Genomic DNA, 26,555 nt, shown 5'->3' with positions numbered 1-26,555 from the left:
ACGGAATAGGAATAGGCGTGCTGTTATAGAGCGCTTTTCCTTTTTCTCGGTTTACACACATTGTTCGCAAAACTGCGCTATATGCATTACGGCATTGTTTGGTAGGGCGAGAGTTGAAAAAATAAATACCCAAGATTTTTTTTGTTTCGCACTAATACTTTGAATATGATTGTTGTTGTGAACTCGACCTCAAGCCAAATCACTTTATGCCATGTTGAGGAGTGCGACAGTCTTGCTAGCGCATGTTTTTGGGGAGGTTAACGCGTCCTCCCGCACAAATAGCAGTTCCATAGTTCATTGAATTAGTTCTGAGCGACTCACACCGCCTGTCTGTATGCTTTCCAACGCGCATCGCCATTCGGTGCCGGCGCCACACTCAGTTTAACGTGGCAACATATCACGCTTCGGCCCCCAACCTTTCCAAACGGTACGACACTCCCTGTACTTCAGCCTCAGGCGAGGCTGAGGTACATAGCATGGCCTCGTTGCTGCGCAGAAGACAGGCTCCTGAGCCAATGGCGAAGCAGCGCCACAATTGTGCCGCATATTAGGCGTCCAGGACAGCCACGAACACCCTGTATCTCAGAATAGCTTGAATGGGTGTCTTCGCGCGTCGGTGCGGGACATGTCTTATTATTTGTACTCGCGGTCCGTTATCTACGTTCCGTTAAAGGTATCGCAATACCCACAGAGCGTTTACACACCGGTTCCACACACTCAAACAATACTGTTGGCGCTTCATCGCGATGTTATCTCCGACGCCAAAGAATAAAGCCTCCAGTATATGGTCTTTTGATTCGGGCTACGGCTCTGCCACTTTAGAAGACGACGAAGGATTCCAGGTACTACTCTATTTGTAATCACCCGTGTTATGCAGCCGCTAATTCTGCTCAGATCAACCAGTCAGGAAGCTCTTCGATCTACAGAACGCTCTCTCCATTCCGACAAGAACGTGACCATCCAGACCTTGGCGACTCGTTGAACCTTGAGGTAGAAAATGGAATTCGCTTGAGAGCAACTGCCAATTCGACTGAGCCCCAGGATGCCAGACTCGATGTGTTCACCGCGAAGGTTTGCTCTAGTAACGAGTCTTTGTTCGTGACACAAAACAACGGTCATGATTGCCTTCGATGTCAACTCTGGAACATAGCAAACCCCAGGGAGAATCTTAGATGCGAAGACTGTACCCGTGAAGCTTTTGCAACATCGGAGGCTATCGTCTGTATCGCTGAACAGCCGAAAACGACCACTGCACAACTTCGACTGAATATCATAAGTGAACCTCCGTCGAGAAATCTCTCCCAACCTAAGGGTACCGGGCGATGCTCTGCATGTGAGATCTCGGCACTTATCGGCCCGGATCAGGCTGCCAATTGCACCTCATGTGATCCGAATACAGAACTATCATCACCATCTTCAGCAAGCCAGCTATTAAAGGTCAAACGTTCAAGTGCTCGACGACCGCCTACCAAACTTGAGTTGCATGCTACGCGATGTCTGCAAGGGTGGCTAAAAGACAACCGAAACAACCGTAAGTGTCCCTGTACGAACTGCATGTGAGACATACACTGACTTCGTACACTTACATCTAGCTTATCCAGACACTGATACCAAACGTTTACTAGCCGAAAAATGCGCCATCACTGAGAAACAGGTTAGCACTTGGCTCACCAATGCAAGGGCAAGAGGAAGGTTTGTCGATGCAAGTTCGTCAAATTCGGCCTCGGAAAATGAGGGTTCGCGGAAAACTAGACTTTCGAACGTGACATCGACGGCGAAATCGAACGGAGCATGTTACAATCGCCGCAGTTCTGTTACGTCTCATTACCCAGCCGAAAATTCCAACCAAACAGGTACAGTCACGTCGAGACGAGGCAAGAAAAAGGATTACGGCCAGTCTAGCAACATTCCTCATGCAACCCACCAGGTCTTACCCGTCCTGCCAGCATCGATATCACTATCTGTCCACGAAACAGATAACGGTTCAAAGACCTGGCAATGTACTTTCTGCTACCAACATATCGCACGCAAGTCCTGGCGCCGCCATGAGGAAACCCAACATCGTCCGAAACGAAAGTGGACATGCTTGCTTACTGGTCCAAGTCTCACGCTTCCATCTCGCTCAGACACGTCCATATTCTGCGTCTTCTGTATGGTATCAAACCCTAGCGATGAGCACTTTGCACAATGTCACCGCATAGCCGAGTGTATGAACAAGGTCGAAGATGAAAGAACATTCTTGCGGCCGGATCATCTACGCCAGCATGTCAAAAACTTCCACAAAGCAAAACTGGATGAGACTATCCGCAATCTTTGGAGACGAGAAGGGCCTGGCACCGATTCCGTAGAAGACTGGGTCTGCGGATTTTGTGCAAAGGTGCTGAAGACGTGGGACGACCGAGAGGCGCATATAGCAGGTCATTTCAAGAATGGGCTGACCATGACGCATTGGAAGGGATATATGCGCCAAGATGTCGATGCTGAGGCGAGCAGGAAGAGACCGGTTTCAAGTGAAGGACGACCAAACATGCTCTCAAAGTTAGCTCGGACGCTTACTGGCCGATCAGTGCGCCAACAGCATCACTGCGAGTCACATAGCCAGATCGCCGACACTTTCGACGCTACACCGATATATACGTCCACGTCCGACCCGGATTTACATTTGTTGCCGGAACTCATTTTCGACGACTTTATGCTGGGAGCAGGCGATGGTTACTTTGATTATAACGGTACGACTTTTGCGAGCGCGTACGACCAGGGTTTAGGTTCTGCTGAACGTCACGATTCAGCTTTCCCGGACGGGGATAACACTGGGTTCGACTTTGGCAACCTGACGGAGAATATCACCAACGAAAACTTTTCGAATATGGATACGTTTGGACTTTGGTATCAATAGTTAGAAGAATACGCCATATCTTCAGCCATTCACATCAGAACTTGAAAGATACCAACTGGGATACATGATCGATGCATCTTTTTCATGGATGTCGGCAAAATTGACTGGCGGGTCTCGGTCTATTGCTTCTGTGTGCATATCGTATATGGCCCCGTTCTATCGTGATTGTAGTTCCATATAACTAGTGAACCTAACTGCTTCGTCATCCCCAGCGCGGCCCGCCTCGCTTGCATGGTGCGCGGGGACGTCCAGCCAGGAACCATACAGCTACCCCTCCAAGAAAAAAACGCACCAGCTCTCCAGTCCGACGTCGCATTATCTCGCGCGCCTGCTGTACTCACCACCATCTTCCCCTTTCCATCGATTACACCCCCGATGACCGCGCCTACGCACCTCGATCCCAGCGAACTGGGCACCAAGTCGTACTGGGAGGCCGCCTACAACACCGAACGCCAAAATTTCGCCGCAAACGCCGACGACGAAGGAACGATATGGTTCAGCGATGCAGGTGCTGAGGAGCGCATGCTGTCTTTCCTTGAAGACCTCAGCGATGAAGGCCACATACACAAGGAAGGTGACGGGGATGACAAGAAAGCTGCACGATTTCTAGACCTAGGAACAGGGAATGGACATCTGCCGTTTGCGCTGCGGGAAGACGAGTGGAATGGCGAGATGGTGGGCGTCGATTACTCTGCGCAGAGCATTACGCTTGCGACGTCAATCCGCGATGCGAAGGATGCCTCTTACGAGGACATTGCGTTCCATGAGTGGGATATCTTGTCGCAGCCACCGGGCGCATGGCTGGGCTCTGGCTTCGATGTTGTACTGGACAAGGGCACATTTGACGCTATATGCTTGTCGCAAGAGGAAGACGCCCAAGGTCGCAGGATTTGTGAGGGATATAGGGCAAAGGTTGAGCCGCTCATGAAGAAGGGCGGTAGGTTCCTCATTACGAGCTGTAATTGGACAGAAGAGGAGCTGAAGGGCTGGTTTGCAGGCGGAGAGCTGGAGTTTGAGGGCAAAGTCAAGTACCCTAGCTTCACGTTCGGAGGCAAGACGGGCAGCAGTGTTGTTACGCTCTGCTTCAAGAGAGTGTGATTCGGCGCATCGTCTATCAAGAAGGAAAACTACCACTACTGCTACGATCGAACAGCCCGCCGTATCCGCGCCAGAACGAGCCACTTTTTCCGCTCGCCCATATTTTCCAAACCGCCATCGCGCTCCTTGGCCCATGGCCGCCGCTGTCCATCCACATCCATCTCGTATATCTCCTCCACCTCGAGCCCTTGGTCCGGCACCACCTCTTCGAAGAAGGGCGCGACCTTGGCGCGACCTGTGTGGAAGCCTGCAATACAGTATATACGTGCGCATGGTTTGTCGGAAAGGAAGTGCAGCATCGATTTGGCAAGGCTCTCGTGCTCCCATGGCATCCAGAGACAATCGGCTGCGAGGATGCGCGTGTAGCGGTGCGCGTGCGAAGTTTCAAAGGGTGTGCTTGTCGAGCCCCATTGATGGCCTTCGACGGTCACGTTGGGTTTCAAAGCCGCTGGGACGTTCTTCGCGACGTTGGTTTTGAGGGTATCGAGGATAGGAGCGGCCGGGTAGTCGGTGATGGCGACCTAGCAGGCTGTTAGTTGAAATATGCGGGTGTCCGGGCACGGACGTACCTCTTTCGCGCCCGCCAACGTACTAAGAATCCCACCTAATCCTACGCCTGCGAGCAATGTTCCATCAGTACTCTCTTCTTCACCTATCTTTCCAGCCCAACCCACCTGCACCCAACTCCAACACCGTTTCGCCCTCGACACTCCACTGTTTCTCCTCCTCCTTGTCCGTCCACCACTGGCCGTCTTTCCAACCCTCCTCATCTTCGAGCAAACCCTTGCCATTTGCGCCTAAATCCCCGCCCTCGACCCGCCCACTGACCAGCTCTGCCATCATGACGCCAGCATTCCACAGGTAATGCGCAAACTTTCGTCTCTGCTCCTCGCCATTCACATCCGCTACCCTCAATTCCAACTCTCCAAACTTGGCGTTGCGATACAAGATGACCGTGTTTGGATCGTCGCCATGCTGGTTCTGTGTATCATCGGTGAAGATGCCCCCGAGGGAGGACCCAAAGATGTCTTCAGGCTCGAGGGGCGTGTTGAGTGGGCGGCGGAGGTTTATTAGCGAAGGGAGTAGCATTCCGAGTGCGGATGTAGGTGTGGATGAAAGGATGCGGTGGGCGTCGGCTGGCGACGTGTCTTAGACAAGCTGGAGATGATTGTCGCACAACGCAATGATGCGCGATGGAGGGGCTCGCGAAATCTTTAGTGGGGCAGATGTGCTAAGCTGTAGAGGGAATAGTTCGCGGGTAGGATGCAGGGTCAACGCGTGGTCAGTCATGTTGTGAGATCATCACTTGCCGAGGCTGCTGCTCATGGCGTTCGTTTGAAACTGCGACTTTCCTCCTCACTTTTCTTGTCGATTCTCTTCTTCTGGTGGACATCATACTACCAGCTTCTGCTAACAAGGTTGATTACAACACGTAACCGCTACAATGTCGTTCTCGTCGTTCAAGAATCCGGCGACATACCATTTACTCAGGTACAAAGCTACTTGACCAGCTCACAGCGCAACAAGTACTCTAACAGAACTATAGCTATGGCACCCTCCTCGGCTCAACGCTTTTCCAATCTTTTGTCTCAGGCATCGTAGCCTTCCGCGTCCTTCCGCGTCCCCAATTCTCCACGCTCCAAAAGCACACCTTCCCCGTATACTTTACGCTACAGACCATCACTCCCGTCGTAATGCTGCTCACCTACCCGCGAGGGGGTGCATCCTCTCTACTCCCATTCCTCTCTTCGTCCCCTATCCCACCAACCGCAACCGACAATCTGAGTTCCTGGCTGCACACTACCATGTTCCTTACAGCGCTGGTGAACTGGGTGTACATTGGGCCCAAGACAACGGAGGTTATGGGTCTGAGGAAACATCAGGAGACCAGGGATGGAAAGAAGAGTTACGATGCTGGACCGCACAGCAAGGAGATGCAGGCACTGAACAAGCAGTTTGGTATCTTGCATGGTGTCAGTACTTTGGTTAACATGGTAGGATTGGGGGCTATGATATGGTACGGTGCGGTACTAGCTGATGGTCTGAACTTGTAAGGTGTTAAGATGATGTAAATATCTGGCGCCACAGTCTTTGGGACCACAGTTTTTGGGACTGTGAGAGTGCCATGGCATGAAAACACGATCGACGGTTCAGCGGCGCGCCTCCGTGTTTGCTAAGGTTTGAAGAGTGAGCAACATGAGCGTGAAGGAGAAGACGAGGGATAAACGAAGAAACGGAAACACATGGCTAGCTCGATCGTTAGGCTTAGGATCGTGCGGTTGTGCATTCAATATTGAGCACATGGCGTGTCCAGTTCATCATACAACAAACGCCCATGCCTTGACAGCAGCTGGCAAAGATCCCTTCTTCATGTTCGCGCAACCCCATGTTCTTACCCGGCAGTCGTCTTTTTAACATACTGTATCATGGCAATCACATTACAGGGACTCAACTCAGTCAAGCCCCCAAGCGCCCACACCGAAGCTTGCTTAACGAGGCAACGAAACGCAACATATGATGACAGGCGAGTGCAGTATCGACAACTTATCTCTCGCGCTGTAACTCAGCGTCTACATTCGCCTTCTCTTGATGACCTTACGAAGACAGATGTGGGTCATACACTTGCGCATACGTTGAAAGCATGGGAGACGCAAGAGCGTTGTATTGCACGAGACAAAGCTCGAAACGAGGCCGAAATGCTGGGTATTCCATGGAGTAAGACCACCCTTCCCTTTGTATGTATCTCTGCATTACATACCGGATTCGACACGCAGATGCGACTGACAGACGATAGCGCAGTTCGTCCGTGATGTCGAAAGTGCTACCCTTGAAGTCCATATCCTCACGCCAACACGGTACGAAGCACCACCGAAAAGCAAGAATAATAATCAAGAAGCGAGTGAGATAAATGAAGGATTAGCATACAGGTTCGGCACCTCGGAGAGTCTAGCACAGGACAAAGAATGGAAGAGAAGAGATGCGGCCATTTACAACATGCTCAGGGCTTTTCGGACGGGACGGGCTGGCAGCTGAGAACTTTCCACTGGCTATTGCTCCGCCTCCACGTTGATAACGACAGCAATAATGCATGATTGGCTTATACCTACCCTGATGGCACTCTAGCAATGTTAGTATAAGCTTATATTACCGTTTTACGTGAAGATGCGCGGTGTCTCCTTGTGCCAAGTCAAAGTGCATGGAAGCCGACCATCATGGTTCGCGCTGGCTACGGGTTCCACGTAAAGCTTAAATGGTCAAGAAATCCTCATAATTGCTTGTTGTCTTTTCGGCTTTGCTTGTCCCGATTGGAATTGCATTCAACCATGGCGGAGATGATGGTCCGGATACTGACTATCACATTGGCCAGTTCCACAGCGCTTGTACTCAGCAACCCCATTTCGAGTCAAAGGAGTTCAAAAAAGCCCACAGATCTCAGCGATACAAGACGATCACTGTTACAAGATTTTGAAGCCCTCGGAGCATGGTTCGACAGCGTGGCAGCGATCAACACGACCACACATCCTACCCCATTGGAGAAGAATGCGACGATTGCGATCGTTGGTGCTGGAATTTCAGGCCTCGCCACAGCACTGATGCTTGATAGCGTTGGCGTGCATAACTGGGAAATCATCGAGGCAAGCGATCGGGTTGGCGGAAGATTTCGCACAAAATACGTTGGTGGCACGCAAGAGTGGGCGGAGATGGGACCTATGCGCCTTCCTCACTCTATAACGTATAAAGACGGAGAAACTGTCGAATACAGCGATCACCAGATGGTATTGCAATTGGCTGATATGTTGAACGAGATGAATGGGAACGATCCGCAATTCAAAATCGAGTTCATCCCGTGGATCCAACACCATGTTAACGAGATACTCGGGCTGGGAACGGGCAGACATCCCGATGGACGACTCCCAACACGAGCGGAAATTGAAGCAAACTCGACTCTCGGGCGACCAGCACCACTAGATACGCAAGAATACAAGGAAACGAAGCAGCGCATGAACGAGCTGTTGAAATCGAAAGAAAGGCTCAAGGCTGTACAGCGCGACGTGTGGCGCGAACACAAGAAGGCCATGGATCAAGGTCTCGACGACTGGAGCGAACAGGCGATGATGCGCCACGTCTTTGGCGCAAGTGAAAACGTTACAGATGCAATCTGGACAGCGAGCGACTACGACGTCTTCTGGGATGAGCTAGTGCACAACTCCAACCTTGCGCAGGATGGTGGAACGGATGCACTAGGCAAGACTGAGTGGAGATGCGTGGATGGAGGCTTCAATAGGCTGTCTGATGCCTTCCTGCCACATATCAGTGACCGTCTAATCCTCAACCGCAAGGTTAGAAAACCGGAGGCCCTCGAGGATGACAAAAGTAGCACGAGACTATCGTGGTACCCCAGTGCCAGCAACAGAACATACGAGTCAAAAGAATACGACTACACAATCATGGCAGTACCTTTCACCATGACCCGCTTCATGTCGCTTCCAAAGTTCTCCTCGGTACTCAATCGCACCATTAGCGAAGCAGGCCTCCGTTTCAAGTCTGCCTGCAAAGTCGCACTACTCTTTTCAGAACGCTTCTGGGAGGGGGACGACCGTCCGATCTTTGGCGGATACTCGACGCCCCCTAGCGCGGCCGTGGGCGCTCTCTACTATCCAGTCTATGGCCTCAATGAGTCGCGACCAGGCCTGATCCTGCATTATCGGGGTGGCCACTGGAGTGAAGAATTCGCAAGTTTCTCCGACGAAGAGTACGTGCAAACTGTGTTAGATGCCGTTGTCAGTGTACATAGTGAAAAGGCTAAAGACCTGTACACGGGCGACTATGAGAAGCTATGTTGGCTAGAGGATGAGCATACGGGAACAGCATGGTGCCGACCGGATGTGATGCAGCACAAATTGTATATTCCGGCATACCATCAGACCGAGCATAATACCATCTTCATTGGTGAGCATACAGCGCCGACTCATGCATGGATCAGTTCGTCGCTGCATTCCGCTGTCAGGGGTTCGGTGCAACTGCTGCTTGAGCTGGATCTGGTGGACGAGGCGAAGAAGGTGAATGAGGAGTGGATGGGCGGGTGGATACAGAAGTGAGCCATATATTCTGAAATATGTACCGGATACATGGTGCCAGTTGCTGGCGGTAGTGGGTGTACATGTTGCAAACAGAAGACGTACTGCACTAGAGCAAGGAACTTGATCACTAATCATGATGTTTGTTGAATTCCCCCCTCGCCGCGCACAATCGCTCCCATCAGCTTCGACATAACATCATCGCACCATGCCACGAGTTGTCACCTTGACCACACCCATCCAAACTGAAAGCGGTAAAAGCAATAGCACTCAGTCACGATACTGTGAATCTGAATCCGCCTTGACTTTCGAGGTCTCCCACTGCCAGCCACGTGGTTTTGAATCAACGTCAGTGGTGGTTTAGGAGCAAACAACAAAGAATCTTAGCACTATTCTATTTCTTTAATTGCACTCAAGGTATACATCTTCAAGATGACCCGGTCCTAGACGCTACAAAATCTCCAATCATCGTCAATGTATTTCCTAGGAGATAGCAGCGAACGCCCCGCATTAGGTTTGCAGGCGAACTATGCCCGCAGCTACGCTGTATTTTTTAGCATCCCACACACGCATACACAACCATTCACGATTTTTCCAGCAATCCGATGAGCAGCAAAGCCCACTATGGTTACCGTATGCTAGAAACCACCTTCCAAAACAGCGAGAGCGCTGCCGCAAGCGTCCCACCTTAAGCATGTCTATGCAACGCCCCATTCCTCTAGCACATGTAGGTCCTTGCTGTAAGCCGAAGGAATCACGCTACACTGAAAGTCTCGAAGAACTGTATAGCCGGTCAGCCGAATAGATTGCGGCGTAGTTGGAACATCGCATCTTCTCATATCCAACACACTCAAGCGTGAAGAAGGATGAAGTTGGAGGTCTAGCCTTTCCAGACAGCGTTGGAATCTACGCAAGACAGTACCTCTACTTCAGTATATATATATCTGAATCATTGCGCATTGGTATCTTCATCCACCATTCATTCTAATCGTCTTCAAACAACTGATCCTCAAATCATGTTTGCCTCTCAGCTTTCCCTCTACGTTCTTCTCGCCCACCTTAGTGTATCATGCACCAGTGCGTATATCCCGGCACGTCAACTTAGCCTCACCCCTCCGGTGATTACTTGGGAATTCCCAGCTATAACTTCGACTCCTATTTCGAAGCAACCATCCCCAACACCTCCGGTAATTACATGGGAGTTCCCCGCTATTACGCCGCCCACTACCACAAAACCAAAGGCGACTGCGAAACCGAGTTTGCTACCACCGGTAATTACATGGGAGTTTCCGGCTTTGCCCCCGTCATGTATCACGAGACAATGCCGTATTGTTGCCACACCAGCTCCACTCTAGCGGGTTGCAAGAAGCGGAAATACGTTGAAAACAAAGCTGTAAGATTTGGGAAGGGACGAAAGCTAAAACACAAAGTGCGGTAGTGTTCGAGACTTCGCAATGGGAATATAATTGCGCCACTTTTGCACCCAGTTGTTACGTCTTGACGAGCTCTTCTGGGGCTACCAAAGTTACTATGGAACGATATTTGAGCTCGTCTAGTTACCAAAGTGAAAACCAATAGATCCTATCAATACTGCCCTGAGACCCAACACCATCACTCTAGACAACGAACCATTCAATTTTTTAATTTTTTTTCAAGATTTTGTCCATCTCACTACTAAGATCCATTCGCACCTTTGATGTAAGGCTGTTTGTAGTTGTAAGGAGGAAGCTTATCCGAGTACCAAGGATCACACGTCAACTGTAGAAAGCCGGGGTCAGAACTTGGAAGTCTACCCATCCTACTAAATGATGTACTCTTGTACCTAAATCTCCATTTGTAGTTATAGATGAAATCCTCTTGGGGGAACCAATCGTTCTAGCTTATGGCTTGGCTATTGTGTGTGCGTGGGCTCTTCGTGAGTGCAACATACACTGAGCCAATCTGGAGATTTGCAAAGATCGTGGAGGTGCTTCTAATAGGCCTTGGTGTTGATTGTAGATATGGACTATGCTAAAATCTCTTGAGTGTTGACCAATTCCGGAATCTGACCTTAGGTCGCCCGAGGACCTAGGTCGAACTCATGGTATTGGCTTAGTTGATGGCCTTCTTCAGGTAACATGAGCAAGCCAGTCATCTAATTTGCTCCAGTCGATAGGATCCAATGTCATATCGTCTACAATGTAGTCCGCAGCTAAGAAAGTGTCCAAGCCATCCATCTCCATGTTATCGAGACTTGGGCCGTTGAAATCGTTAGGAGACATGAAAGGATTGGTACCATCGGACACAGGGTCCTGAGAAAGTCCAGATGATGTTTGAGGTGAATTGTGCGCTAAATCCAACAAGATGTCAGCGTCGTCAGCTATGATACCGCCGCTAAGCTGGCATGTATTAGTCCCGATTATATCAGTAGAGCTAGCAATATGGCTGTTGTTCGCATTGCGTTTCTGTCGTCTCGCCCTTGCGCTATCGCGTTGGTGACATAGACGTGCTATGAAGCTAGGCAGCGATGATACGGGCACACCTCTTGAACGAAGCAGCACCTCCCGATCTTCATATGCCTTCAAGCATAGATGGCCCACAGCAGCATGAACGGGTTTCCTCATGTCCTCAATCATCTCCGGGTTGTTGTCGTAGGTTTCACCAATGAGTCGCCAAGCTCGATTAACATCAATAACTTCGGGATCGGCCCGAAGGATATCTAGTACGTGGATGAAAGCGTGCCATTGCCGATACCAGGGAGCGTTCCACGCAAACTGCTTGATGGAAGGATTGGTCTGCAACATTACTTGTTGTTCAATAAGCTTGAGACAAATTTCCCAGATCTTTTGGCGCTCCCCAAGCGGTGTTTGCTCGAAATTTCCCCAGTTTCGTGGATGATGCATCAGAAAGCGGGCCACATTCAGACCGTATCGAGCTACTAGCATCGTGACGAAGTGTAAAGGTTGAGACGGATCACAATAGCGAAGATGTTTCGTTTCGATGGCCTCTTCAAGCCCTTGGATCATACTCTCACGATCTTCTTTGTTCTTTCCCGAGTGGTCAAGGTTCATCTGACTGGGGTGCTTTCCTTCTTGTCGAAGAGCTGCGACACGCGTCGCAGCGAACTTTCCCATCTCACACCTTGTGACAACGAAAACAGCATCCGTCAGTCTGTCGGAATGTAGTGGCAGCTCAGACATGGAATGATATAACTGTTCGTCGTTGACGTTGGTAGGCCATTCAGCTCGTTGAGGACCGACATCGGGATCTCGATATTTCGCGAGACCGCACAACTCGGCAGCCCGGGAGTCGTGGGATTTTAACTGAAACCATATACGCCGGCGGATCTCGGTTTCGAATGGAGATAGTCCTAGATACTTTCCGTCGCGCTCAAGACCCATACCTTGAGCGATGCGAACAGCTACGCCAGTAAGCGTCCAGTTGGCGCGTGGCGTATAGACGTCACGAACTGTCGTCAGATGTATGACTAGAGCCTGGAGAATAACGATGCTGGTGGTGTCCATCACCCTTGCTCGTGATAATGCTGTTTCTGTCGCAGAGATGTATTGAGAGAGCAGACGGTTACGCGGCTCAGCGAATCGTTGCTCACATTCGCCTCGACTTAATGACATTACGGCGGAGCCATATATAGCGAACATGAGTGCTTCGAGCGCCCGCGGTATGACCTCAGGGCTTTTGGCAGCTTTCTCAATAATTGGCCTCAAACTAGGTACATGTACCACTTTTGTCAATGGATCAACGTTGCTAACGAAGATCTCCCAAAGTTGATGTAGCCGATTCATCGGTGGGTGGCGAGGCCTGCCGCTGGGATGGGTATGCTTGATGAGCGCAAATCCTGAGTTGTCAATCATCGCCCCGTCTTCACTGGTATCACTTGAGTCTTCTAAATCGTTCCCTGGATCAAGAGACTAGACACTCGTTAGTATTCGTATGGCTATAAGAATACCAGAAGCATATTTGGTACGAGGTTGCCACCTACCTCTTCGACGACTCGATTCCAGAGACTATTTTCGACAAACTTGAAGGGTGCTTGACCTCCCACAGTCGATGTTTGAGCGCTATACGGAGATGCTCCAGACTCAACAGATGAAGGTGTCCGCAGTTGAAGGCCATGTTGCACTTGTTGGTCGGGCACAACATACGTCATAAATTGTGACCGATTTTCCGTCCGACCTGGGAGCCTTCCAAGATCGATCCCCTGTTCTTGGAGAAGAGCCTCATACTGCCTTAATCTTTCAGTCAGTACATTGACTTTGATGCGCCTGTTTCTCTTCTTTGGCGGTTGCGCTGGGTTGAAGACGCAATCAACACTATGCTTGACGCAAGCACTACACGGCTTCTGCCGGTCGCATTTTACCTAGCGTCAACATACAACGTCAGTTCATGTCTCACATGCAGTTCGTACAGGATTGTTCTCCTACCTTTCGCTCAGCGCATCGAATGCAGGAGAAGGTTGGTCTTTTGTGAGTGCTTGAAGAAGGGGTCGCGGTTGCCATTGTCAGGTTGGGCAGCCTAGAGTAAGACTAACGACGGGCGTCGACATGTTCGTTCGTCGCAATCCATTGAATCGAGGTATGGGCAGCAAGAAGAAGATAGCAAGAGTTTGAGAAGGGCTATGCTAGAGGATGGTAGATGCGCGGCGCCACACCGGGAATAGCCCTTGCCCCGCAACTTCATCTCAACGCCCGAGCTGTTGCCCGAATGCACGAAGCCCGAAGCACGCCAACTCCGAAACCTCATCCCCCATTCCTCCAACACGCCCGAGGCGACAAATTCCATCATAAGAGAGAACCAGATATATGATATATATAAAAGCATGATCGACTCCATCATGGCAGAACATTACTCACCAAACCACCATTCACGTCCACCGCACTTCGTCTTAGCCAGACAATTGCACCGACATCGACCATGAACATTTTGATCGTTGGATCAGGCATTGCCGGAACAACCTTGACCTACTGGCTCTCTCACAGTGCTGAAAACACCATCACCATTATTGAAAAATCCCCCTCGCTCTTACCGCATGGCCAAAACGTCGACATCCAAGGCAGCGCTGTAACCTGCATCAAGAAGATGGGTCTGATGCCACAAGTCCAGCTATACAACACAAAAGAGCTTGGTACCCAATTCATTGACTCACACGGAAATCCCTTTGCACCTTTCCCTATCAAAGAAGGAAGTTCAGCAAGCCTAACATCCGAGTACGAAATCCTACGCGGCGACCTCGCAAAGATCCTATACGAAGCAACACAATTCCATTCCAAAGTGACCTATCTATTCAAAACAACAATCACGCAAATCCTTGAAAACAACTCCTCAGGCGTAAAAGTATCTCTCAGCGACAACACAATACGCACCTACGACCTCGTCATTGCAGCAGACGGTCAATGGTCCAAAACACGCAGTCTGATCTTCCCGCCCCAAGACGTCAGGATAACGTATCAGGGCATGTACGCCGTTTATTTCATCGTGCCACGACTTGCATCCGATACAGCATGGTGGAATATCTTCGTCGCACAGGGTTCGCGTACTATTTCCACGCGTCCGGATCCACATGGTACTCTTCGCGCGATGTTTACTTTCATGCCATATACCCCTACTCAAAAGACTCGGTGGGCTGAAGCTAGTAGACTGGGAAGGAGCGCACAGAAGGAACTTGTCCGCGAGGAATTTGCAGACGCAGGTTGGATCAGTGACAGACTTCTTGATGACATGGCCTCAGCACCGGACTTTTACTTCCACGCCATCAATCAAGTTAAGATGGAGCGGTGGAGTCGCAATCGCGTGGTTTGCCTGGGTGATGCGGCGTTTTGTCCTAGTCCGTTGACAGGAATGGGCACGTCGCTTGCAGTGCTGGGAGCGTTTGTTTTGGCGGGGGAGTTGAGCTGTATGGATTTTCCCTCGTCTTCGGCTTCGACTTCAGATTCGTTTAATGCCCTTATTAGTGCGCTTGCGAGTTACGAAGAGAGGTTTCGACCGTTTGTTGAGCAGAGTCAGGAAATCCCGCCTTTTGTACCGGAAATTATGCACCCAGGCTCGGCGTGGAAGAGAATGGTGTTGCATGGATTCTTGACAATGGTATCGAAGGTTGCGAGGTGGGAATGGGTCGGTCGGTGGATGGGGGATGCGGAGAGCAGGGACGATGGGTTCAAGTTACCAGTATACGCGGTGTCCGAAGAGAACAGTGAGAAATTAGACAAGACGGATCGTGAGAAAGAAAGGAGATGATGCGATCGTCTTTCAGTATACGAACATGGGTATCTCGATTATTACAATGTCTAGTGTAAAACTATCTAATTGAATCAAAACGGAAAAAAGAGCAATAACTCAGTAGCGCTCAATGACAAAGACCATCAACGCCACACTATGTATGATGCGTTGCAAAGCCTCAGTGTTCTTATACACCAACCACTCTAGGCGGCCTCTCAGACAGGTTCAACCCCTCAGTCTTCTGCCTCACAGCAGCCCAGTCTGTAGGATCGCTCTCGACCCTGGTTTCCTCGGAGCCGTCTACAGAAGGTCGATCCGGAGCATCCAATCCACTCTTTGTATCTGCAGGCACCAAGTTGCTAGCCTCATTGATAGGGCTAGCAAGCTCAGGATCTGACTTGTTCTTTACATCATCACCTAGATGTGCAGCGCCAAGCGAGTGTGTGTCATCCTCCTTTAGCACGGCGTCACCAGTTGCCTGGTGCCTAGGTGGAAGTTGAAGTTCCTCCCTTTCGACGTGCTCACCATGCTCCAGCGAGGTGGTAGGAGCAGTGCTCATTCTATGCATGCCTCCACCTCTTGCATTACCATCTACGCTCCTTCGCGCTTTTCCGGGATCTATAACTCTGGTCTGGTCTTCTGGGCAGGCTCTGCCTGGCTTGTCGTTAGGTGTATGAGTGTTTGGTCTTCCTTTTGAGTGTGACCGCCTCCCGTCTTTCTTAGCAACTTCCGTGCTCTTACGCCCAACACGTTGGCCTTCCTTGTGGTCCCCTCGACCTGTGAGGGAACCAATGATGCCGTTCTTGTGCTGCTTCTTTTCTTCTGCAATTGTCTTCTGCAAGGCCTTCCACCGGATAGTCACGTTTTCTTCCACGGATTCCTTCTTCTCAGAGGTCCGTTTCGCTCCCTGTTGAGCTTCTTGAATGGCCGAGACCTGAGCTTTGGACTCCAACATAGACAGCTCTTTTTGTCCCTCGGCGATACGCGCACGGCGTAAATAATTCGTAGGCTGGTACCGCTTCATGTATTCCGCGTCAACACCCTTCATCGTGTATGCCAAAGGGCCAAGAAGAGCGGCTATGTCCTTCAGTACGAAGCCGCCAATGCCAAAGCCCACACCTCGCACTGCGCCCATGACCCCATTCTTCTTCGCGCCGTTGTAAGGCTGGGTAACAAGACCCGAAACACCATCCATGACGCCATAAACAAGCTCATCGCGGCCGGCACGTGTACCAGAATGGAATCCAGTGACTCGAGGTGGGCGGCGCACCGTTTCGTCTCCATATAGGCGCGGAGCATTGTGGAAACCCTGAGTAATGGCAAGTGTCAAGTCCATAGGGAACCGGGCGATAGCGTGTCCTGTTTTCCTGAAGCCAAACGCAGCCTCGCGGCCGAGCTCTTCAGCCAACTCCTCGTCTGGCTCCGTGATTTTCGAAAGCGTTGATTCATTACGATTTGCTTGTGGTCGACTTGTATCTTGTCCGTCCTGCTTCTGCGCCGTACTCTCGGCTCCATCTGGCATATCTGCATTTGCTTTCGCCAGTGTGGCCTTTTTCTGCTCGTGACGCTGTTGATGCTTACGCTTCTTCTCTTTCAGCTTCTCTCGCTTCCTGATGCTCCTGCCCATCTCCACAGGCATGCCTCCTACGCCAGCTGCCGCATCGGAAAACGACGTCATCAGACTACCCCAGACACCAGTGATGGGCTCTCCCGGTCCACCAAAGTCATTCCATTCGTAGTGCCGAATGAGCCGCAATTCGCTCCACTTGAGCTTCTTCTTTTCCACAAGAATCTCAGCGGCGAGTGCGGAGAGCTTGATGTCTGTGTTCTTGATTTTCCACACGGCAGCACGGTTATCGAGGAAATCGCAACGCATGCTGCCTTCTCCATGGAGGGGTAACGATCTGTGGAACGAGCGTACCGCATTGAGAGCACCATCTCCTTCTTTCGCAATGCTGTCAGCAATCTTCTTGACGTTCTCTTTAGCTTCGTCAGTGAGACATTGCTTGATGCCCTCCGCTAGTCGTTCGGCGCTAAGCTTCTTGTAAGGAATGCAATCATGGGCTCCAGCCTTTGCCTTACTGACCATGGCACCCCAGAACGGCTGGTCGCCAAAGAATGGCACGATCATTGTTGGTATTGCGCATTTGAGACCGATAGCGGTTGTGCCGGCGCCTCCATGGTGCACCACAGCGGCACATTTCGGGAACAGCCAGTCGTGGGGTGTGTTCTCTAGCATGAAGACGTTGTCCGGACAATCAGCGTTGGAGCCAAACCCGCCCCAACCTTTTGAAACAAGCGCGCGACAGCCGACAGATTTAACAGCTTCGAAAATGAGGTTCGTGAACTGATCTGGATCGTCTACAACAATGGAACCAAAGCCAATGTAGACTGGGGGAGGTCCGTCTTCCAAAAACTTCTTCAAATCATCAGGCGGCGTGAATGACGAAGCTAAGTCGAGGAAGACAAAACCGGAGATGTCGATCTCTGGACCCCAATCCTTTGGCTTCGGGATGAGTCCAGGTGACCACATATATGTATAAGGTACCTTGAGCCGATAGAGTTGACCTGGCGCCCATATTCTGCTGACCTCCTCCAGATGTAAGATCTGGGTACGGAACCGATTGATAAGATCACCAAGCCCTTGCCACATCATCATCTCGACGAGCGGGTATGACATGAAATTGCTGTAGGTCGCTTCGACATTACTCGCCTTGATATTTGCAAGTGGGTGCGGGAACTGGCTTGTAGGTGTGTAAGGGAACCTGTGGCATGTTAGTGCAGGCTCAAGAATTTGGGCGCAGAGTACTTACGTGAACATCATATGTAGCGGGATACCAAGCTTCTCGGCGATATGTGTTGGGGCAAAACTTGGGGGATTCGAGATGATTGCATCTGCAACGAATGGTGCCTTATCACCCACTACTTGATATTAGCTTCATACAGTGTGTATTAATTCAAAAAAAAAACTTACTCATCTTCACGTTCGTCTTGTCGGTCTCGTCGTCGGTTGCATTGATGCAAGCACGCCACATGCCCTGGAACATCTCGTACATTTGTGACCTTCGTCGACCTATCTCACCCTCCTTGATTGTGTCGATGTTCGGAATGAGGCCAGGGTTTTTGACCATAAACGCCATCAGCTCGGCTGGATTACCGCCAACGGAGAAGAATTCCAAGCCTGAATCCTTCTCCACGAAATCCTTGAATGCTGGGTGAGTAGCCAGGCGAACGCGGTGGCCATAGTCTTCCTTCAGGATCTTGCCTATGCGAATAAAGGGCTGAATGTCTCCACGCGATCCAATGATAATGATAACGATATTGAGCTTGATTCTTCTCGAGGGGTCGTGTTCCATCTCGTCATCTTCGGGCTTGATCTTGGTGGCTCCCACGTCGTCGTAAGTCGTAGGCCCCTGGTCCTCATCATTGCCATGCTTCTTGAAAGCTGTGCCTAGAGCTTTTGCGATATAGCCACTACCAAGATTCTCCTCCAGTATGCTAAGCTTGAGACGTCCGTCTGCTTTCGAAACCCTGCCCTTTGTATTGAAGTGTTCGTTGGAAATCTTCAGACGGGAAAAGGGCCCTGACCGGCTTTCGCGTGGTTTGCGTGTCGCTTGCTTGGTGAGGTCGTCGGCATGGCCAAGGCTCTTGCGGGGGTATTCTTTCTCATCGTCTGAAGAGTCTGAAGAGTCGGAGTCGGGATCGAAAGTGATAGTCGCCGTTCTCTCGGGTGCTGCTGGTCTTGCTTCGCGGGGCTGCTGCATCCTTCCTAGTAACGAGTGCCTCACAGAGGGCTTCGGGCGCTCAGTCGCCCATCTCTGCTGGGCGGGACGCGATGTCGTCGCGAATGTGCTGGAAGCCGAATCGGTAGCTTCTCCGGACGCATTACTCGGCCGGTCTGGCGACGATGCGCCGTCTTTCTGAGCCATGTCTGCGGTCGATGTGTTTTCGGTGGGCGCGGGCGTGGTGGGCTCTTGGCCTGGAATGTTTGGAAAAGTCGGCTCTTCGATGACCATACCAACAGGCGAGACGACGCCCTCGTCCTTGGGACTAAGAGTAGGGTTCGCCATAGCTGCTATGCGAAGAGGTTCGGCGCCCAGGTGGGTCAGTCGATCTGGATCTTAGTGACGGGTCCACGTTGCCGGTAGTGACGGAGCGATGATGGTGATAGCGCAGAAAGAGCGAAACCTAAGCCTGAAGGAACTTGCGCGACCCTGCTTCACCTGCACACGCCAACAAAGCCTTTCGTACAGTTGACTGGATACGGACAACAGGCACGCGGAAAGGTCAAAGGGCACACGCGCGAATGGCGTCGAATTGTCGTAGCGGCCGATCAGGACCAGCTGGTGGACAGCAGGAACAGGCGGCATGACATCACATGGAAGCTGCGGGTCTTGCGAAAGGCGCCAATACGGGATTTAACTTGGTTCGGTTAATTGCGATGACCTTGAATTTGTGCCTGGGCGGTTCTTGGGCGACTGACCTGCCGAGGTTCAGCGACAGGGATTAGGATATTAGAATCCCATACCCTGAAACATGGCATTGTCCAATCCGGGTGGTTCTCGCATACTACTGGTCACATCATAGTATGCCGTCGACTCGATGTGAGTGTGTCGACGCAGTCCAACTGCGATGCATATGGCCGATGCTGCCTAGCAATCGTGACCCTATGATTCAAGCCTAAGTGTGTAGCGTTCCGATATATCCGCCTCGCCATGCAAACTCATCCAAATGCCCCCGAATGAGCTATGGTCGGCCTCTAGAGGCAGCCGGCTGTCGATCCGCAAGCACTTCTGGAAGGGATTTTATCCAATGTAGCTAGTCGAAGATCGCTTTTGGTGTCCGTTGGTCACTACTGCACAGTCCTTGTAGCGTCAGAAGGCGGTTGGCGCCGGCAAAGCCAACGCATCATGGTGTCTTTTGATGATAGTGTCTGAATTTACTCCTAGGGGCACACATGGAAGATTGTGTATTCCAGTGCATTGGATATATAGGACTCCAACCTTTTAGCTCCGTGAAAGTTGTTCGAATCGTAATGGTAGTGTCTCGGAAGTAGCTGTAGACTACCAAGCTTCACGAGTGTGCATCATCGCCCGAATCCCAGACTGTACAGCGATGCTTTGATAATGTCCTGCGCCCATCCAGCCCAGCCTCTTCCAGCCTGCACCATGTTCAAAATCTTTACAAAAGTACGGTTCCACTGATCTTGGTCCTCCCAATCATCGGCGTAAGGCTCGAAAACTGCCGTCTCAATGCTGCCAGGTGCGCCGGGGGTGATGAGCTCCCACTCGCCATTGTCCTTTTGGCGAACGTGCATCTTCGGTCCTACGACAAGCGCCCGACCCAGTATGCGTGAATCGGCAACGAAGCGCGTGCCTGCATCGACGACATCTTCGACCTTGCCCAGTCCGCCTCCTGCAAGTATGAACCGCGCACCGACTGTCACAATCGGCGTGTCGATGAAATACGGACAGAGAAGGTTCACGCGTATGCCCTGGAGGCCGCTGGTCACCCTCAGGCTTCTGAACAGACCGAGGACTGCATGCTTTGCGGCACAGTATTGGGGCTGAATTGCAATGGGTGCAAGAGAGGCAATGGAGCCTAACAGTAGTATATGACGGTCACGTGGGGAAGTGGTAGAAGGCTTTGAGTTCAAGCTGCACGCTGACGAGCCAGGGTTCTTGGGCAGCCAGAAGCAGGCGAGGTGAGTAGTATAGAGTACACCCGTAAGGTTTACGTCCATGATCTTGAAGGCGGGTGGGGGTGGCTCGGCCGCATCGAGGTTTGCGCCTTCCTGAAGAATGTCGCGGCCTGCGATTCCCGCATTCGCAACGACGCAGTCTAAGCCTCCATGTGGGCTCTTCTTGACGGCTTCTTTGAAGAGGTTGACCTGCGACTGCCAGTCTGTCACGTCGCAGTGTAAAAAGTACGCCTTGCCGCCATTGTTGCTGTCCTTGTTGATGTCACGACAGAGTGCGTCCCCTTTTTGCACATTGATGTCTCCCACAATGACAGTTGCACCGCCGGCCACCCATTGTCGCACGAAGCCCGCGCCGAAACCACTTGCTCCTCCGGTTATAAGTATGACCTTGTCCTTGACCCAGGCTGCATCGTAGGGGACGGTTATGTCGATGGGCGGTGATTGGAGAAGGTTCGGTTTCTGTGGCTTGTAGTCGTCCATGGCTGTGTTTCGTGCTGTACAGAGATGCCTGGAACGAGCGGTACGGGGATGGAAGCTGGGATATGCCTCTTATAGCGTGGGGTACATGTACGACCATGGAGGTGCTTCAGCTCGCAAGGTGCACTAAAATAAGCTGCCTCGGCTGCTGGTGGTGCAGCGTCGTCGCGCGTCCATGTGGTCGAGCGGGCGGCGCGCACCAGCGATGATAGGCTGCTGCAAGTATTTGGGCTTGTTGTAGTGACCGAATCTCGCGACTAGGGGAAAAGATATGGCCCAAAGCAGTCACTGGGATAGTGAGGGGTCAGCCCTCGGACGTCCATGTCGATTGAACGACATGCCCAGAGTGGTTACATGAGCTGGTGGGGGCGTCAGGCCGTTAATTAGCGCGGCTGTTCCTGAACCCCGAACCCCTGCGTAAATTTCCAAATCGCATGCACCCCAACCCCGCCTTGCAAACAAATCACAGCTGTTTTGCTTGTCGTTGAGGTGCTTCCATCCGAACCCTCTTGGTGTTGAAGGTCCGACAGTGTCTCGATCAAGCTATTCCCAATTGACAACACCATGACGACCAAACCTCCCGCCCTCGATGTCTCAACCACGCACCTTGTCGCGACACTGTTCTACAAGGCCGACACACCAAACTTCTTCCAGCATGCAGACTTGTCCCCACGGAGTCCCGGCGACCCGATCCCATCCGCCTCGCTCGAATCGCTAAAGGACGGCGTCGTGCCTACCCAAGACCTCGCAGACTACCCGCTCGAGCCACCAACACCTGGGCCCAACGCTCTTGATAACCTCTACGGAAGCTATATCAGCCAAAGCTGCCTGACCGACTTCTTCGTCACCCTCGCCAACATCATAACCGGCTTGGAGCAAAACACAATAACAAGCAGGAGGCTGGAAGCGGCCAAGCTCTGTAGGGTGGTCGAAGTCACCTTCCCGTTGCCGAGCGCTTCGCCCGTTGCACTGGAGACGCTGCGTAGGCATGAGGCTGTGTCGCGCTTCGAGCGCAAGTGGAATGTCGAATGTGTCTTCCAGGCAGACACGGTACACCGGCGGTACAAGAGGCTGGCTGTATTCGACATGGACAGCACCCTGATACAGCAAGAGGTCATCGACGAAATCGCTTCGCTGATTGGCGTGGAGAAGGAGGTATCAGCCATTACTGCTGCCGCCATGAACGGCGAGCTAGACTTCGAGGCTAGTCTACGCGCACGATGCAAGCTGCTCAAGGGTGTGCCAAGCAGTGTGTTTGAGACGTTAAAACCACGGATAACACTGAATGAGGGTGTCAAGGAGCTCATCGCCGCGTTGAAACGCTTAGGCTTCAAGACAGCAGTTCTCAGCGGAGGTTTCACCCCACTGACAGGCTGGATGGGCCAGCAGCTCGGCCTTGACTACGCCTTCGCCAATCATCTCGTTGTTTCCGACGACGGAGCCACGCTTACGGGCGAACTGACCGGTGAGATTGTTCATGCCCAAAAGAAGCGCCAACACGTCCTAGAAATTGCCGAGAAAGAAGACATACTCCTCGACCAAGTCATATGCGTCGGTGACGGCGCCAACGATCTTCCTATGATGGGTGTGGCTGGTTTGGGCGTCGCCTTCCACGCAAAGCCAAAGGTGCAGATGCAAGCTCCTGCTCGTCTAAACTCAAAGAGCATGCTGGACGTGCTGTACCTCTTTGGCATCTCCAAGGAAGAGCAAGAAGCACTGTTGCGGTAGCGTAGTTAATCAAGACTACAAGAGGTAATCAGCAATCATTCCGCCTCAACCGGTGCACAACAATCGCCATCTTTGCGTGAAGCAACAAAACAATATTTGATCACGTTCCAATACAGCGGCATGGCATATGGCATCTCCTGACCCATTCTCTGGGCTCAGGCACATGATGTGGCGCAGCTTATCGCCCGGCGTCTGCCTCAACGCCAGCCACAACGCCACAATATGCAACACGAGAGTCACAGCCTCGCAACTTTATTACCGTAAAGCTCAAAGATACTAACCCGGCCTTGCATAGGAGACAAAATCGTCTGCATTCTCTTCGCACGACGCTACCAAATTGTACACAGTGACTTCCTCTCTCTATACTGCGATTGCCCGTCATGAACGAAATCAAGTTGAGACTACCGAGTCTACCCACAGACATACATTGCCTTATTCTTGAACAAGTACGCTTCAACACGACCAGACATCATGGCACACACTTACCATCCACATAGCTCTCGCACTCAGACTACGTGTCGCTTAGTCTTGTTTCACATGCATGTCGCATCCAATGCGAGCCTTTCATGTTCCGAACTCTCGCCCTGGGCGCTCGTAAGCAACGAAATTCCAGCACTCCTCTGAGTATTACACACAGCCTTGAGCGGCATGTTCGCAATATTTTCTCCGGTATACTCAAGAGACAACGTGACAATGATCCCGCGAGCATCATCGAGAGTCTTGAGCGGCATAAGGGTAGGCTCGCGAATCTGGTGCGCCATCTGGTGGTACCATCGAATGTTGACAAAACATTTGTCTCCGCCAAGACGATTCTGCGTATCATGAAAAGTGCAAAAAACCTCACATCCTTTAGTTGGAACGCCAATCATCCTATCCCCTCGTCTGTCCTCGCTGCTCTCCACTGTGACCATCCTTCCGTCCACCTCATGGTCACCAGCTGCAACCGCCAAGGTTATCCTCTTGACGAAGCCCTTTTATCATCACCCCAACTTCACACTCTCGACTTGACCGTCAGCTGTACTCACCGGGGGATATACCACCTTGAGGAAGGGATTTGTGAACTGACTTATCTTAAAACCCTTTTGGTTCGAGGCGGCAACCTCAAGGTCTTACGATTGCGTCTTATCAGACTTGAACCTCAGTCGGAAGGAGCAAAAACTCAATTCAAAGAAACCATGGCTTGGGCTGCCGGTCCATTCAATTTTCGATTCGAGGAAACTGATAAATTTCCCACGCTCGAGGAACTTGTCATCTTACAAGGTGGCAGCTATGAGCCTGCTTATGAACTCAGCGCCAAGCACTGCAGTGACTGGTCATATGCTATGGATTGGAGTGAGATGCGTGTCCTCAATCTGGGTTCATCCGACGCCGAACACTTGCTGCCGGAGATTACAGGCTTAGTGCCGAAGCTCCACACACTTCGCTTCAACCCCTCCTCCATCAATCACAACATCCTTCAAAGCTTTCTTGACAACTTACCGCAGTTGAAGGATTTGACACTGGTGGCTGGTGAAACGTCGCATGTATACGTCCCGGGCTTTGACACAGCAGTCACCAAAGTTTGCAGCACCGTTGGACCACAACTCCATACTCTTCATATTGACTGCGAGGTCCACTTGGCCAAATCTTGGCTCCCAGGTCGGTTTCAGGAGATACTGGGCTTTTGTCCGCAGCTGAGATGCTTTGAAAGCGTTGTTGGCCCGCAGGTTGCTATCGGCGAGTGGAGAGAAGAAATGGTTGGCATGTCGGCTTGCGAGAAATATGGGTTGATGGAAGTGAATGGGACTGTGGAACCAGGTATGATGTTTTATGATCCTTTTGTGAAATAGGTGATAGTAGATGATTAACAGCGCTGATGATCCTATTTAGTTGATCCTTATGCGGATTGCTGTGGTACTGGATTGAATGTGCCGCCTGAGTGCCGGCCATGGGGATAGATGTCTTAGCATAGCGGCCGCTAGTTGTTGACGGCATACCCCACTGAGAAGACTACAGTCTCTGACCTCCCTCCGATAGATATCTGAACATTTTAATGCATCAATAATCGTCTCATACACTATAAAAAGTTCCTTGGAGAGTAAGAAGACATCCAAGCTCTACATATACGGTTAGGTCTACCTTTGAACCGATATCTGATTCACATGTGCCCTTCGTGGACTGCAGCGGTCATCTAGTTGCGGCGATACGATTTCTGGCTCATGTCCTCTTCACGCAAGGCGACAAGCCGAGGCCCCTTTCCCACCTTGTACCTCAATTAAACGCCTAAACTATTCTTTATATGCTCGTACTCTTCCTGGAGTACTTTGATCAGACGCTATCTTAACACTTCTTCGCAAGTCCATGGCGATGGTGGCTACTTTGTTATCTTACCCAGCAGCTGACTAAAAGTCCTTCCAGCATTTCTGCAATTGAAACAATACACATTCACACAAACGTTTTTGGCGTTCAACATGTCTTCATATTGTACCAAATCTTTGAGAATCTCCTCGTTCAAGTCGTAGTTGCACCGAAACACGCTCATGTTCCGAGTGTCATGCGTTGGCGCGATCTTTGCCGGGAGTTGAGGCCGAATCAATGCGCAATAACCATGTGGCGTCTCCAGGGTAGGGTTCGTGTAGGACAATGTAATGACAAACGTATTACTCTTGTAATCTATCTAGCCACTACTAAAGGCATGTACTGACGGGTCCACTGGGGCCATTACAAGAGCAAGCCATATTACAGCACGCTCCTGGGTCATTCCAGTCGCAGGGTCCGCCCTGGGCGCGGCATGTTGTGATCGTTGCTATCAGAGTTGTTGTACCGCTCTGTGTGGTAATGTAGATAAACAACAAGTTAGCTCACAAGATAGGAACACATATAAAGATAGCAAGACATACCGGCGTTGGAGCTGTAGTTGTTCGAGTGACCGTTTTTGACGGTGAGAGTTTGAGACAGGCGCACGCGGAAGATATCTCTGCGGCTGCATATCTTTGTAATCCTTTAGGAATAGTGCGAGCTTTAATGTCATGGACTTGGGCAGCCATGGGGGCTGCATTAGAACGTTTGGGGAAACCGTTAAATGCGTAGACTGTAGTGGTCTCAACGATGGTGACTACCACATTGACGGTACTATACCAATGCTCGTTAGCTTTGATGATCACTAGCCATTCATAGATGCAGAAACGTCTTTTACCTTAGTGCCGGGGTAACAGTCGCTGCAATTGTCGTCGTGCCAGGAACACGTAAGTAGGACTTGCAGAAAGAAGATGCTGGTGCGCCCAGTCCTTTCAAGAGTCCCAAAGCACCCTTAACAACTTTGCAGTCAACTTTTGCACCACGCGGTGAAAGTAGACCGCCTGTAGCAAGGGCAGAACAAGAGGCA

The 26,555-nt window shown here is 51.1% G+C and overlaps 11 protein-coding genes across 11 annotated transcripts; 7 read left to right on the top strand and 4 right to left on the bottom strand.

The window, feature by feature from the left end:
* Window positions 1-746: 746 nt before the first annotated feature.
* On the top strand, window positions 747-2,896 carry ALTATR162_LOCUS10212 (uncharacterized protein; the record flags this gene model as incomplete). Its single annotated transcript, XM_043317848.1, has 3 exons — window positions 747-842; window positions 895-1,531; window positions 1,593-2,896. 3 exons carry the CDS (start codon window positions 747-749, stop codon window positions 2,894-2,896), a joined length of 2,037 nt encoding a protein of 678 aa, XP_043173783.1.
* Window positions 2,897-3,271: 375 nt separating this feature from the next.
* Window positions 3,272-3,994, top strand: ALTATR162_LOCUS10211 (uncharacterized protein; the record flags this gene model as incomplete). The annotated part of the gene is made up of 1 exon (XM_043317847.1): window positions 3,272-3,994. One exon carries the CDS (start codon window positions 3,272-3,274, stop codon window positions 3,992-3,994), a length of 723 nt encoding a protein of 240 aa, XP_043173782.1.
* Window positions 3,995-4,035: 41 nt separating this feature from the next.
* ALTATR162_LOCUS10210 (uncharacterized protein) lies at window positions 4,036-5,083 on the bottom strand (the record flags this gene model as incomplete). The annotated part of the gene is made up of 3 exons (XM_043317846.1): window positions 4,036-4,515; window positions 4,564-4,610; window positions 4,669-5,083. The coding sequence occupies 3 exons, from the start codon at window positions 5,081-5,083 to the stop codon at window positions 4,036-4,038; spliced, it is 942 nt and encodes a 313-aa protein (XP_043173781.1).
* A 355-nt stretch (window positions 5,084-5,438) lies between these two features.
* Window positions 5,439-6,048, top strand: ALTATR162_LOCUS10209 (uncharacterized protein; the record flags this gene model as incomplete). Its single annotated transcript, XM_043317845.1, has 2 exons — window positions 5,439-5,485; window positions 5,541-6,048. The coding sequence occupies 2 exons, from the start codon at window positions 5,439-5,441 to the stop codon at window positions 6,046-6,048; spliced, it is 555 nt and encodes a 184-aa protein (XP_043173780.1).
* A 1,269-nt stretch (window positions 6,049-7,317) lies between these two features.
* Window positions 7,318-9,093, top strand: ALTATR162_LOCUS10208 (uncharacterized protein; the record flags this gene model as incomplete). The annotated part of the gene is made up of 1 exon (XM_043317844.1): window positions 7,318-9,093. One exon carries the CDS (start codon window positions 7,318-7,320, stop codon window positions 9,091-9,093), a length of 1,776 nt encoding a protein of 591 aa, XP_043173779.1.
* Window positions 9,094-11,180: 2,087 nt separating this feature from the next.
* Window positions 11,181-13,219, bottom strand: ALTATR162_LOCUS10207 (uncharacterized protein; the record flags this gene model as incomplete). The annotated part of the gene is made up of 2 exons (XM_043317843.1): window positions 11,181-12,980; window positions 13,052-13,219. 2 exons carry the CDS (start codon window positions 13,217-13,219, stop codon window positions 11,181-11,183), a joined length of 1,968 nt encoding a protein of 655 aa, XP_043173778.1.
* A 764-nt stretch (window positions 13,220-13,983) lies between these two features.
* Window positions 13,984-15,303, top strand: ALTATR162_LOCUS10206 (uncharacterized protein; the record flags this gene model as incomplete). Its single annotated transcript, XM_043317842.1, has 1 exon — window positions 13,984-15,303. The coding sequence occupies one exon, from the start codon at window positions 13,984-13,986 to the stop codon at window positions 15,301-15,303; it is 1,320 nt and encodes a 439-aa protein (XP_043173777.1).
* Window positions 15,304-15,472: 169 nt separating this feature from the next.
* ALTATR162_LOCUS10205 (uncharacterized protein) lies at window positions 15,473-19,355 on the bottom strand (the record flags this gene model as incomplete). Its single annotated transcript, XM_043317841.1, has 3 exons — window positions 15,473-18,050; window positions 18,099-18,207; window positions 18,260-19,355. The coding sequence occupies 3 exons, from the start codon at window positions 19,353-19,355 to the stop codon at window positions 15,473-15,475; spliced, it is 3,783 nt and encodes a 1,260-aa protein (XP_043173776.1).
* Window positions 19,356-20,371: 1,016 nt separating this feature from the next.
* On the bottom strand, window positions 20,372-21,466 carry ALTATR162_LOCUS10204 (uncharacterized protein; the record flags this gene model as incomplete). Its single annotated transcript, XM_043317840.1, has 1 exon — window positions 20,372-21,466. The coding sequence occupies one exon, from the start codon at window positions 21,464-21,466 to the stop codon at window positions 20,372-20,374; it is 1,095 nt and encodes a 364-aa protein (XP_043173775.1).
* A 561-nt stretch (window positions 21,467-22,027) lies between these two features.
* ALTATR162_LOCUS10203 (uncharacterized protein) lies at window positions 22,028-23,191 on the top strand (the record flags this gene model as incomplete). The annotated part of the gene is made up of 1 exon (XM_043317839.1): window positions 22,028-23,191. The coding sequence occupies one exon, from the start codon at window positions 22,028-22,030 to the stop codon at window positions 23,189-23,191; it is 1,164 nt and encodes a 387-aa protein (XP_043173774.1).
* A 380-nt stretch (window positions 23,192-23,571) lies between these two features.
* ALTATR162_LOCUS10202 (uncharacterized protein) lies at window positions 23,572-25,020 on the top strand (the record flags this gene model as incomplete). Its single annotated transcript, XM_043317838.1, has 2 exons — window positions 23,572-23,637; window positions 23,689-25,020. The coding sequence occupies 2 exons, from the start codon at window positions 23,572-23,574 to the stop codon at window positions 25,018-25,020; spliced, it is 1,398 nt and encodes a 465-aa protein (XP_043173773.1).
* Window positions 25,021-26,555: the final 1,535 nt, after the last annotated feature.

The sequence above is a fragment of the Alternaria atra genome, assembly GCF_907166805.1.
Source record: "Alternaria atra isolate CS162 genome assembly, contig: 32, whole genome shotgun sequence".
In the NCBI taxonomy this organism is placed as follows: Eukaryota; Fungi; Ascomycota; class Dothideomycetes; order Pleosporales; family Pleosporaceae; genus Alternaria; species Alternaria atra.
The sequence above is the reverse complement of the archived record's forward strand: the minus strand, read 5'-3'. Positions and strand labels throughout refer to the sequence as shown.